Source organism: Octopus bimaculoides, chromosome 2, assembly GCF_001194135.2.
Source record: "Octopus bimaculoides isolate UCB-OBI-ISO-001 chromosome 2, ASM119413v2, whole genome shotgun sequence".
Classification (NCBI taxonomy): domain Eukaryota; kingdom Metazoa; phylum Mollusca; class Cephalopoda; order Octopoda; family Octopodidae; genus Octopus; species Octopus bimaculoides.
The window spans coordinates 150,930,069-150,942,373 of record NC_068982.1 but is presented as its reverse complement, the minus strand read 5'-3'; the positions used below and the strand labels follow the sequence as shown (position 1 = coordinate 150,942,373).

At 37.3% G+C, this 12,305-nt stretch overlaps 1 protein-coding gene and 1 long non-coding RNA gene across 9 annotated transcripts in view; one reads left to right on the top strand and one right to left on the bottom strand.

The window, feature by feature from the left end:
- The window catches only part of LOC106874335 (uncharacterized), a 56,732-nt gene extending 52,000 nt beyond the window's left edge, over positions 1–4,732 (bottom strand). Inside the window, exon 1 of the long non-coding RNA XR_001409990.2 lies at positions 4,515–4,732. This is a non-coding gene — a long non-coding RNA (uncharacterized LOC106874335). The remainder of the gene's footprint in view (positions 1–4,514) is intronic.
- LOC106874333 (coiled-coil domain-containing protein 171) overlaps positions 1–12,305 on the top strand; it is a 187,288-nt gene that overhangs the window by 85,099 nt on the left and 89,884 nt on the right. For all 8 annotated transcript variants that reach the window (XM_014922033.2, XM_014922031.2, XM_014922027.2 and 5 more), the window contains 3 exons: positions 1,773–1,867; positions 3,842–3,934; positions 5,028–5,122. In XM_014922033.2, coding sequence (XP_014777519.1) covers positions 1,773–1,867; positions 3,842–3,934; positions 5,028–5,122 — 283 coding nt within the window. The remainder of the gene's footprint in view (positions 1–1,772; positions 1,868–3,841; positions 3,935–5,027; positions 5,123–12,305) is intronic.

Below are 12,305 nucleotides of genomic sequence, written 5' to 3'. Positions count from 1 at the left end.
GGCACATAAAAGACACCATTTCGAGCATGGCCGTTGCCAGTATCGCCTGACTGGCCTTCGTGCAAGTGACACGTAAAAGCACCTACTACACTCTCTGAGTGGTTGGCGTTAGGAAGGGCATCCAGCTGTAGAAACTCTGCCAAATTTAGATTGGAGCCTGGTGTTGCCATCCGGTTTCACCAGTCCTCAGTCAAATCGTCCAACCCATGCTAGCATGGAAAGCGGACGTTAAACGATGATGATGATGATGATGATGATGATGAATTGTCACAAGGTTCACAGACTACATGTGGACCCATGCAGTTTCTAAGTGATATCCACTCAGAAGGCCACCATAATGATGGGAAGACAATTGAATAAAACAATTTGGGCCAGGATGTAAAAGAAAGGTGCAGTCAAGAAAGAATTGAAAGCACATTGTGATCACATCGTGGCTGTGTGTTTAAGAAGTTTGCTTCCCAACCAAATGATTTTGGGTTCAGTTCTACAACATCCATCCTGTGGTGTCCATTTTCACATGCATTTCTGAAGGTGTTCCTGGAAGTTGGCCTCCACTCTCTCAAGTCTTGCTCTGTCAATTTGGGCAACTTCCAAGTGAATAGCTTCCTTCAAATCATCCATTGTATGGGGCTTATGCACATGCACACGTGCCTTGAGGTTTCCCCACAAGAATTAATCACGCATGTACAAATCAGGGGACCGGGTGGGGGGATGTCAGCAAACCTGGAAATGAGGCAATCACTGAAAAGAGGGTGAAGAATGTCCAATGATGCTCTGGCTCTGTGGGCCATTGCCCCATTCTGCTGAAACCACACACATTGAATGGGCATATGTTTTCGTCATAATTCAGGCACAAAGTTGTTTATCATCTCATTGTAATGCTCGGAGTTCACAGTATCAGCATTTTCATTACTGTCTTCAAAAAAGTAAGGACCATTGATGGCAGCTTTTCCAACAGACTGTCACTTTTGGGAATTGCTGTGGTCTTTCGTGCAGTTGTCTCAAATTTTAAAGAGCCCAATAACAACAGTTCTGTTGATTCACTATACCATTGAGATGACAATGCACTTCATCACTCATTAACAAAATGAGGTTGTCATTTGCCTCAAAAATTGCTTCCATCTGATGTGCGAAGTTAAGCTGCTGTGCACAGTCCCATGGTTTCAAATGTTCCCCAATGACCAATTTGTATGGGTGGAAATGCAGGGCTTCATACAAACTATGCCTTATCAATCAATTACTGATGCGAAGTTCAGTGGAACGCCTCCTAGTAGAACGATTCGGACTCTGTATCAAAGCTTGTCTGACACGTTCCACATTTTCTAGGATCCATACTGTTCATGGTGCTCCCACCAGTGTCCTATTCATTAGTGTACCTTGTATACGAAGTGCATTCTCCCAACATAAGATTGTGTTACAGGCAGGAACAGCCTGATTTCGGTGAATGTTGAAGTGGCACTGATACTCATGCTGAACTGTTGTGACAGACTTATTATTCTTCACGTAATTGTCATAGGCAAACACATGATGCTCTATCATCCATAGTGCCATGGCTTCACCTGAAACAAAAAATGCTAAGACATATGTCCCTCCCGCTGGGGTTGAGTAATAGCCAGTTCAAAAATGTCCATTCTCTCTGCCCCACGCTGTATATATATTTATGTGCATGTTAAAGCAAATTTGAATTAAGTTATTGAAATGATGTTCCAGTCTTTAAAAATAGACCCTAAATGAAGACAAATCTTTTGTAAAATTTCACAATGCAATTTCAGGTGAAAAGTCAAAGCTAGAAGATGGTTTAAAGAAATCATTGATGGAGCTGAAAGAGTCACAGGAAAAAGAATTAAACTTAAAACGAGACTTAAATGTAGGAGACATTATATTTCATTTATTGTTACACATGCCTAGCTTTTGTTTAATCAATAATGCACTTCCTCTCCTTCATGTTTCAGGGTCAGAGTTATATTTTAAGTTTGATTAATATTCAAATGGTAACATCTTAAATAGATGTGAAACTTTATCTACATAGATACACAGTTCAAAACCTGTTAATGAACTTGTTACAGTTTTATTCCAAATGGTTGCTTATAATCTCATTGAAAATCTTAGTAGGTGCCACTGGACTGGCTCCCATGCCAGTGACACGTAAAATGCACCATTTGAGCGTGGTTGATGCCAGTACCACTGGATTGGCTCCCATGCCAATGGCTCCTAAAAAGCACCGTTCAAGCATGGTCGATGCCAGTACCACCTGACTGACCCCTGTGATGGTGGCACATAAAAAGCACCCACTACACTCTCAGAGTGGTTAGAGTTAGAAGGAGCATCCAGCTGTAGAAACTTTGCCAGATCAGATTGGAGCCTGGTGCAGTCTCTTGGCTAGCTAGTCGTCAGTCAAACCGTCCAACCCATGCCAACATGGAAAGTGGACATGAAATGATGATGATGGTGATGATGATGTATTTATTTCCTTCATATAAGGTAATTTTCAGTTGAAACCTTCAATTGAATGTTAGGAGAACATATGTGTTCTGGTAGTTTGAGCTGAGCACTGTTTTGTAAAAATGTAAAGTATGTTTGAAGACTGAATAAATTTGAGGAATATGAATCCTTTAGATTGAAAAACATAGTGACCCTTAATGTTTTTTAATTAAAGACAAGGCTAGTATTATTCTTGGGTGAAAAGTATTGGTAACTAAATCAGAATTTAATAAATACTAGTAATGATCCTTTCTACCAAAGGCACAAGGCCTGAAATTTTAGGAGGAGGGGACTAGTTGAGTACATCGACCCCAGTGTTTCACTGGTACTTAATTTATCGACCCCAAAAGGATGAAAGACAAAGTCGACCTTGACAGAATTTGAACTCAGAGCATGAAGATAGATGAAATGCTGCTAAACATTTTGCCCAGCATGCTAAAGGTTCTGCTAGCTCACTGCCTTAAATACTAGTAATAATAATATTACTTATACTCAGCCTACTAACACCTGGAAGATAAAAGGTGAAACTGGTTCTGTATAAATTTGAACCCATTACAAAATGATGAGAATTTAGACCACAGTTATAACAGAACATACTTTATTGGTCCATATAACAATAGTTCACTCTATAATGCAGTACACTTGAATGAAAAATGACTAGCTTTCATAATTTATATTATCAAGCATTTATCAAAACAATAGAATTTTGTTTAATGCATCAATTCGTCATAAGTTGCTATTAACTAAAGTTTATAAAAGACATTATAAAGCAGCTAATATTTTATTTCTTTGACCCACATTAAGTTTATATTAACATTCTTCAACTTCTTAATCTACAATTAAATCCAGTGTTGAATTGTATTTTCATATCAGATGGCAATTTTGAGAAGGACTGAGTGAGCAATGGTGAGAGAAATATGTGGCACGAGGCTATTTGATAAGAGGAGGACTGAGGACTTGATGGGGGATGCAGGGGCTGGAGGAATCTGTGGAACAGCTGGAAAGGGCGAATGGAGAGCAGTGGTATTGGCATGTGTTGAGGAGGGATGAGGAGCATGTTCTGAGTAAGGTGCTAAAGTTGTAGGTAAATGGACAGTGAAAGCAAGGTAGACGGAGGAAAATGTGGAGGGAACAGGTGGGGGAGGAGATTGGGAGGGTTGGCTTGAGAAGGGAGGACACCCAAAACCAGGAAGATCGTGAGAGGGTGTGAGGGCGGTTGCTATGGCATTGAGGTAGATCTAGCCACCCCAATTAATGGGGACAAAACCCAGATATATAATATATATAAATGTATGTACGTTCATTCATTCCATTAGTCATGTTTAAACAAAAATTCCAAAAGGTTCTTAATGATTTTCAGATTGCCTTTTCTCATATCAAATCAATGGAGATCAGCATAGAATCAGAACGAGAAACACACTTAGAATCTAAATTCAAGACAGAAGTCATGCAGGTAAATGGTCTATGTATATCTTTACGGTAGAGGGCAGTGTATTGGTATTGTACCAGATCTAATGTCCAGAAAAAACTTGCATAAAACTGGTGAAAACATGATAGTAAGAATAATTGTATTTAATACAGGCACAAGGCCAGAAATTTGATGGGAGGGGATTAGTCAATTACATTGACCCCTTCCCCTAGTACTAGGCTAGTACTGTATCTTACCAACCCCAAAAAGAGAAGAGGTAAATGTGGTATTCAACTACTGACCTACAGTGGTGGTCATTGTACTTGATTACTGATCTATAATGGAGAACTATTAATTTATAGTAGTCAGTATTAGAATACTGATCTGTTGTGGTGGCCACATTACATGACTACAGATCTACAGTGATGGTCATGGTACTGAATGACTCAACTATTATAGAAGTCATTGTACTAAACTACTGCCACCATCATAGTACTGGACTGTTGGAGTATTTTGGTAATGATAGTATTGGACCCAGTATTGGATCCAGGAGACTATGTTTTCAACTTCTGTTACCACTAACTAATAATTTCTGCTCCTGATTAAGTAAACTTACTTTACTTACCTCAGTCTGCTAGCATGAAAATAGGTGGCACTCCAGAGCATATATTCATCATTAGCAGCAGAAAACAGCTATGGTATTGCCACATCAGTAGGCTATAAGAGAGAAGATGATCACACTAAATATCAGTGCTTCATATTCTGTCAGTCACAATACAATAATTCTATTTCCAAGAAGACACTTGTCTGGAAAGTATACCAGCTGATATAATTCACAGCAACATTATCAGTATCACTTTACAATGCTGCTGAGTTGAATTCCTTCTATAGGAAATATTACCTGTTATAAAGAGGTTTCCTATTCAGAATAAATTCGTTTTTCATTTGCTTAATTCTTTGAAAACTGAAGATGACCACAAGAGGTTTGGTTGAAGAAAATAATGATTAGGAATGTCTACTAAAACAATCCCATAAATATCTGTCATATTCCACCTGAACTGATACATGTTAAACTTAGACTTCTACTCCTCAGAGCCTTCTTTTTCAAACATTCTTAACATGTTTCTTATTTATTTAGATGCATGTGCAAGACTTGGACAAAACTCTTCAAATGGAGCGTACTTCTTCAAAACAAGCTCAGAAGACTTTTGAAGAAATGAATAAAAAACTTAGGTATGTCAAGAAATGTTCATGATACTGTAAGTGTCATTATCATCATCTGATTTTCCATGCTGAAAACATTATTTCTTACCTATTGTCTGCCTCTTTCCAGTTTCTTCTGTAAACTGTAATTTTTCTTACTTCAGCTGTTACTTCACATTTCTCTACTTTCATCTTTTCCTATTATCAAATACCACTTCCAATCATTCATTCATTCATAATCTCATATTCTTGAGATTAACACTGCACATGTAGAAAATTATACATATTTTGTTGCTCAGTAATTACCTGGAATATTTAACAATTCATGTACATGCTGTGATGCTATCACCACTCAAGTGGTTAAGAAGTTCACTTTGCAATCATGATAACCTGGGTTCAATCCCATTTCATGGAACTTTGAGCTAGTGTCTTTACCATAGCTGTGGGTCTGCCAAAGCCATGTGAATGGAAAAGGGTAGACAGAAACCGTGTGAAAGCCCATTGAAAGATAAGATTGTACACGTAATTCAAAGGGCCAAACCTTGTTAGACACTGTGCTACTCTGATTTCCTATTAGGGTTGCAAATATTTGTGGGATATTCAACCACCTACACTATAATTCAATGAATAGGTGGTTCAGGTGAGAAAACAACTGCATTTCCCAGACTGAGGCTGCATGCAAAATACAAAATGGGTCTCCTGCCTTGACTTTCATATTAGGAGCTTTTTTGCATTCCTTCAGGAATCTGATATCCTTTGGTGGTGGTGACTGGTATTTGTTAACTTTAACTCTTTGCAATCAGTCTACTTGGCAATTTACACAAAGACCTTGTTGTGTCTCCACTTGTATTTGCCTTCTCCCAGTGCCTTAGGGCATCTAGTCAAGATGTGATACACAGTGCAAAGAGTTGCTCCACACTGCCTCATATTTTAAGGTTATTTGGGGTTGGCAAGAAGAGATCAGCAACAGCATGAAGGAGGAAGGACAATCTTCCCTGGTCACTGCCCCAGTGATCCTTCCAGGACAGCAGGTGCTCTAACATTTGGTGCCACTGTGTCCTTTGTCCCTGGTGTGCAAGACCTACTACCTTCACCCAGCAATCCTCCTCTGTTGAATCACAGATCCTTCATGAGTTCTCTCTTGTTCCTGTTGTTGATGTTTCTCAAATTCTTGATGCTGTAATTGCCAAGTCCTAGCCATCTTTGACAAACTACTCCAATAATCTCCTGGCATTTCCAGTATGTCTTTGCTTCCTTCACAACTTCCTGCGACTTCCATTTTCTACCACACTTTACAGTCTTGTTGGTGTGTCTGAATCTCTCGTTCTTCATATAAAAGCAACGTGCTGATTACTCTTTCCTTTGTGGGTTTCCTCCACCACTGGAGAAAGAGAATTGGTAGGCAGAGCTTAAAGGTCATCATCATTTAATGTTTGCTTTCTGTGTTGGCAGTAGTTGGATGGCTTGACAGGAGCTGGCAGGCCAGAGGACTGCACTAGGCTTCTCTGTCTATTTTGGTATGGTTTTTATAGTTGGATGCCCTTCCTAACCCCAACCACCTTACAAAGTAGACTGAGTGCTTTTTATATGGCACCAGCACTGGCAAAGTCTGTTTTGGCATGGTTTTTTATGGCTGGATGCCCTTCTTAATGCTAATTACTTTACAGAGTGGCCTGGGTGCTTTCCACGTAGCACCAACACCAGTGAGGTCTGCTTTAGTATGGTTTTTACAGTTGGATGCCCTTCCAAATGCCAATCATTTTACAGTATGGACTGGATGCTTTTTACATAGCACCAGCACTGGTGGGATCACCAAGTAGCTTGCAAGATAAAGATCCTTTGAAAAGTGGAGTATTGGAGGAGGTAACCTTGTACCAAGTAATGAGAGGTTAGAGTGTGACAGAGAGACAGAAACAAGTGTCTTGCTGTAGAGGAGACACATGGTTACCTAGTCAGCAGGAGAGAAAGAGAGAGAGAGAGATGGAGGCAAAAGAAAGACATTTTTAACCAATCCTTCCAATTCATAGCTCCAAGCTGACCAAAGCTTTATGAGTAGATTTGGTAGACAGAAACTGAGAGAATCTTGTTCCCAAACTAAGTAATATTTCTCCATGCCTAGACATGTTTTCTCTGGAAGATTAGAGATGAACAACATTGCTTGCATGACAGTAGTACTTATTTACAAGATGTCAAGAGAAGAGTATACACAAGCACACACATTTATTCACACACACACACACACACACATACAAAAACTAGCTTCTTTTAGTTTCTGTCTACCAAATCTACAAGGCTTTCATCAACCAGGAGCTATAGAACTCACTTGCTCAAGGCGTCACATGTGGGACTGAATCTGAAGCCACATTGTTTGGAAGTGAACTTTTTAACCACATGGCTGTGACAATGTAAAATTAAACACTTATTTACTTCTTAATGAAAATGAACAAAATGAAGAATGCAAAAGAAATGCAAGAGAGAATTGAAGAGCATTGTTGTTTGCTTGAAGCATTGTTGTACAGAAGTGGAATAATTAATGAAATAAGAAATAAGGAAAGCTTCTAACAATGCAGAGAGTTTTTTAAAAAACTTTATATTTTTGGGGCAAAGGCCTATCTTCAGAAGAATACAGTCAAAGAAATGTATATTTGCATAGATCCTGCCATTTTCGATAGACCAGTGCTTGTGCTAGCAGCAGCATTTCCCAAAATGCTGGTGGAGTCAGTGTTGTACAGGTCACAATGAGGACAGTGGTGTTGAAGACAAGGAAGACTGGCTGAGGTTGGCAACAGTGGCGGCAGTGGTGGTGGTGGTGGTGGTGGTGGTGGCGAAGGCAGCGGCAGGGGCGGTGGCGGTGGTGGTGGTGGTAGTAGCGGCAGTAGTGATAGTAGTAGTAGTCAATGATGGTGTTGTCTACATCCCCATAATGGTAGTGGTAAGTGTTGTGGTAGTAGTAGGTGACGGTGTTGGCGGTGTATGTTCTTGTAGTATCTGTTGGCATGGTGGTTGATGGCAGTTTACAACAGACATTCCTCAGTATGGCAAGAAATAGCAGTGGTGGAGGGTACTGGTAAGTAACAGTGCTAGGGATGATGTTGGTTGTGGTCGCAGTAATGAAGGGAGTATTTAACAGTATATTCACAGAAGCCACTGACCCAATTTCAACCAACCATTGACTTTTGGGTTAAGTTGGTGGATCAATAAAGATAGGCCTTGCAGTGGATCAGTAAAGATAGACCTTTTGCACCTGAAATATAAAGGTTTTTAAACTTTGTGCATTGTTAGAAGCTTTCCTTATTTCCCATTTCATTTATTATTATTCTTCAACAAGAGATAATTATTTTTCACACGTTAATGTGAAGGATGACATTGTTTGCTATTACCTGATAATTGTACATCAAGAGGAAAAGAGGTTAACTTTAGCCTCAAATCTTCCTCAACATCCAATCTGGTTTTGTATTTATCTTTCTTTTTTTCTTTTTAAGAAAAACCAACATGTGGAACCTAGATTTTCGTTGTTAAATTGTAACAAAATGCATTAAAAATTAGGCCACTTTCTTACATAATAAATTTAGATACTCTTTACAACTTAAGCAAAAACCAATTAAGATGTTCTTAATTTTTGTTTCAGAGTAGTGTTGCATGAAAATTCAATTAAGAAATCCACTTAGTTCATTTCACTGTAACATTTCTTCATTTTCTAATTTTTCACTGAATGGATTTCTAATCCAAATTTTTGTTGACATAGTTTGGGATGGGGAATATTCATTCAAATTTTTTGCTAACCTTAAGAGTTATTTTTGAATTGATGCAGAAAATGCATCTAATTGTAAGTTTATTTCTAAATGATTTCCTAAAAATTTACAAAATGCTTCAATAGACTGAAAATTTCCTTTTAGAACACGTTACTTCCAAAAAGTCAGTTATTTAATTGTTGCTTTTCTTTCTCCATGAACTCTAACAATATTTATGTTTGTGCTTTACAAGTTCAAATTTAATTCATTTACAATAGAATATGTCATGTAAATAGGCCAGCCATAATAACAAATCAAATTCTTGAAATCTATTTTTAAAATCAAATATATCTCTTGCTAACAGAGCATGTTCATCTAGAAACAATAAAATTTCATTTTATAATTCAAGAAGTTATTCCAAAACATTTCCTTTATATTCCACTGACAACTCATAATGCAAAAGGTGTTCATATTCTCTTCCCCATTCTTTACACAACTCAGTAAAGATCCTAATATTCAATGGACAAGATTTTATATAATTTATCAAGTTTACATACTCATGAAAAGTTAAGTTAAAAATTAAGAGCAGAGATTTCACAACTAAAACTTACCTGTGAATGAGAGATTGTTCTATATTTTCCCCACTTGTAATTCTGCATTTAACTATATTTTTATACATAATTAGTGCGGTTTAAAAAAAACTCTTCTTTTTCCATACACTCAAGATGTTAGAATTTTCAGTCATGAAGTATTAACTTTTTATCATTTAATTTTTATCTTTTTTTAACATACTTTTTTTTTACCATACTTATATAAGTTGAATGGAGTTCATTGAAACAGGTTTTTTACAGCCAGATACCCTTCCTGTTGACATTTTCTCATCTGCTTCCAAATATGGAAACGAACAGCACTGCTTGTATGGTGACACTCATTTACAACTTTCACACAATGTCACAACAAGGAGACACAAACACACTTGCTCTCATAGTGTTATATCAGCATTTCTCATTCTTATTTCAGGTGGAATAGTTTTCTATAGTTTTCTACCTCCAACAAAAGATCGGGAATTCTTAAAGAAGAGGAAAAAATGCCTTTGTTCCCTTTGTAAAATTCAGACAGAGTATTATGACTGTTTTGCTGTTTTTACTGCTAGGTAGATCAGTGTGGTTGTTGGGGTTCCTTTCTATTTCTGTCATTTTAGGCCATCATAGAATCATGTTAGCCAAGTGTTTGCTTAAATTATTTTTGTTACGAGTGGAGGTTAACATAGTGGAGTAGTACTCAGTCCCTTGTTATATACTATACTCTCCTGTCTAGAATGTCTAGAATTGGAATACCAGTTGAAGACTTTAAGTGGGGAAACTCACAACTTAAAAATGTAAGCACAGTCTTTTCACCTTGTCTCCTATATCCAAGGCATGCTGAATAGTGCAACATTTCTTCTTAGTAATTAATAGCACACTTTCAAGCTATTCTTTTGTTACTCAGGCATCATAATGCAAGGAGGAGAAAGGTAGAGAGATTTGGATGGTGGGTAGAGTTGTGATAGATCTAATGTTATCCCTCATTAAAAAGGTAGCAGAGTACAGTACATGGGAGAGGGATTAACAGAGAAATAGTAGGGTATTCAATAAGCAAAAGGGACAGCATGTCAAGACTTGGTTGGTACAAAATGGGAAACTGGCTCATATGCATGTGTTTGAACATCATATCACAGCCATTTTTGTCTGCTTTTCTCAAAATATTAATATTTTGGCCACTCTTGAAGGTCAAGTTTGATGATCTCTATTTCATTGATTTATTTATGGTGCTTGTGAGTCCTATCTTTGCTTTGAAAGTTCTTTCAGTACAAAGTGTTTCAAATGGCAGATTATGTTTTGGTTATGCTGAAAATTTTGTTTATGCTACCTCTCTTTTTGTTTTCTTCCAGTATTGTGCATCTATTGACTTCAAAAGTTACCATTCCATCTTTGATGTTGGTTTTCAGAGTTTCTATCCATGACTCTAGTTTACCTGTTACTGATGTTTTTATATATTTTCATGATGGCTTATGAGATATCTTAAAATCTCTTGTTATTCACCTGTATTACATCTGTCATCTCTAAATAAAATTTGTTTCAATCGACTTTCATCTTTGATCCAAATAACATGACTCTTGGTTCTTGATGATGAAGACTTCGATACTTGTAGCTTTCACTGCAGTCTATACACTAACATAAGTTTTTCTTGTCTTCTGAGCTGATATTTAAGATATTTTGATGACTGCATTATCAGAACCTTTCAAATTGCCTTCAAATGTTTTCAGTTTGTTGTCTATATTTTCTTATCCATACAAGAATATTGGAATTACCACAGCTCTCTACACTAATGTTTTGGTGTCTATTTAAATATCATAATTAGGAAAAATGTCCTCTTTGGAGACATCCCAAAAGTATCTCAGCATATGTGAAATGATGAATGATCTTATCAACATTACAGCCAAGGAAACTTCCAAGGTATAGAAAATGCCTACATTTAGCAGAGTAGGTTCACCATGTTGAATCAATGGGTCTATTTGGTTTGTCTTAGTTGGTGATGGTCTGCAAATTATTTGATTTTTTTTTTAGAGTTGGTGCTTACTCTAAGTTTCTTGAATATACAGCTGAAGGCAGTCAGTATCTATTGCAGATGATTTTTTTTGAGGAAACTGCTTATTGGAGTTGGCTGAGGGAACTTGTAGATGTCTTGCTTTTGGACTTTAGACAAGCAAGGTTGAACATTCTGTCTACAGAACATCTGTTCTGCAGACAAATGCAATTATTAGATGTAAGTCATGCTCGATAATATTGATGATTGTTGCAGGGCAAATAGTTAACAGTGCTAGAACAGCTACACACCCCTGTTGTCCTTTTGTTCTGATTTTAAATAGTTCATAGTTGTTGTGGCAAGAATGTCATTATAGATGAGTTTCAGGATGCTAATATACTTTTCTGGATATCAATCAGTGGATAGGGTATCACATAGAAGTTCCTTTGATATTAAGCTAAAGGCTTTGGTGAGGTCAGTGAATGCCTTGTACAAAGGTTGATGTTCTGAACATTTTTCTTGTAAATGACACAGTATGAAGTGTTGATCCTTTCACATAATGTATTGAAAGGATCTTTTCAGCTAATGGTTTGAGCCAGTTGGTCATCATGCAAGTGAGAATTATCCACTGTACTGTTGCTGACAGGAAAATCCCAAGATAGTTTCCACATTCAGATCATGTACTTTTCTTTTATGATAGTAACAACTGCTATGTCTCCAAAGTCCCCTGGTATATAGGTTTTTACCTATCCCATTTCAGGATGTCAAACACTGCAGGAATTTGCCTTCTTTTCCTTATTAAAACTTAGTTAAAGTTTAGTCTTCACCCTTTCAATAAAACACCAATATATGAAACACTGAGTAGCTAGAGAATGAATCATAGACTTTATACAAATAAATAAATAAATAAATATATA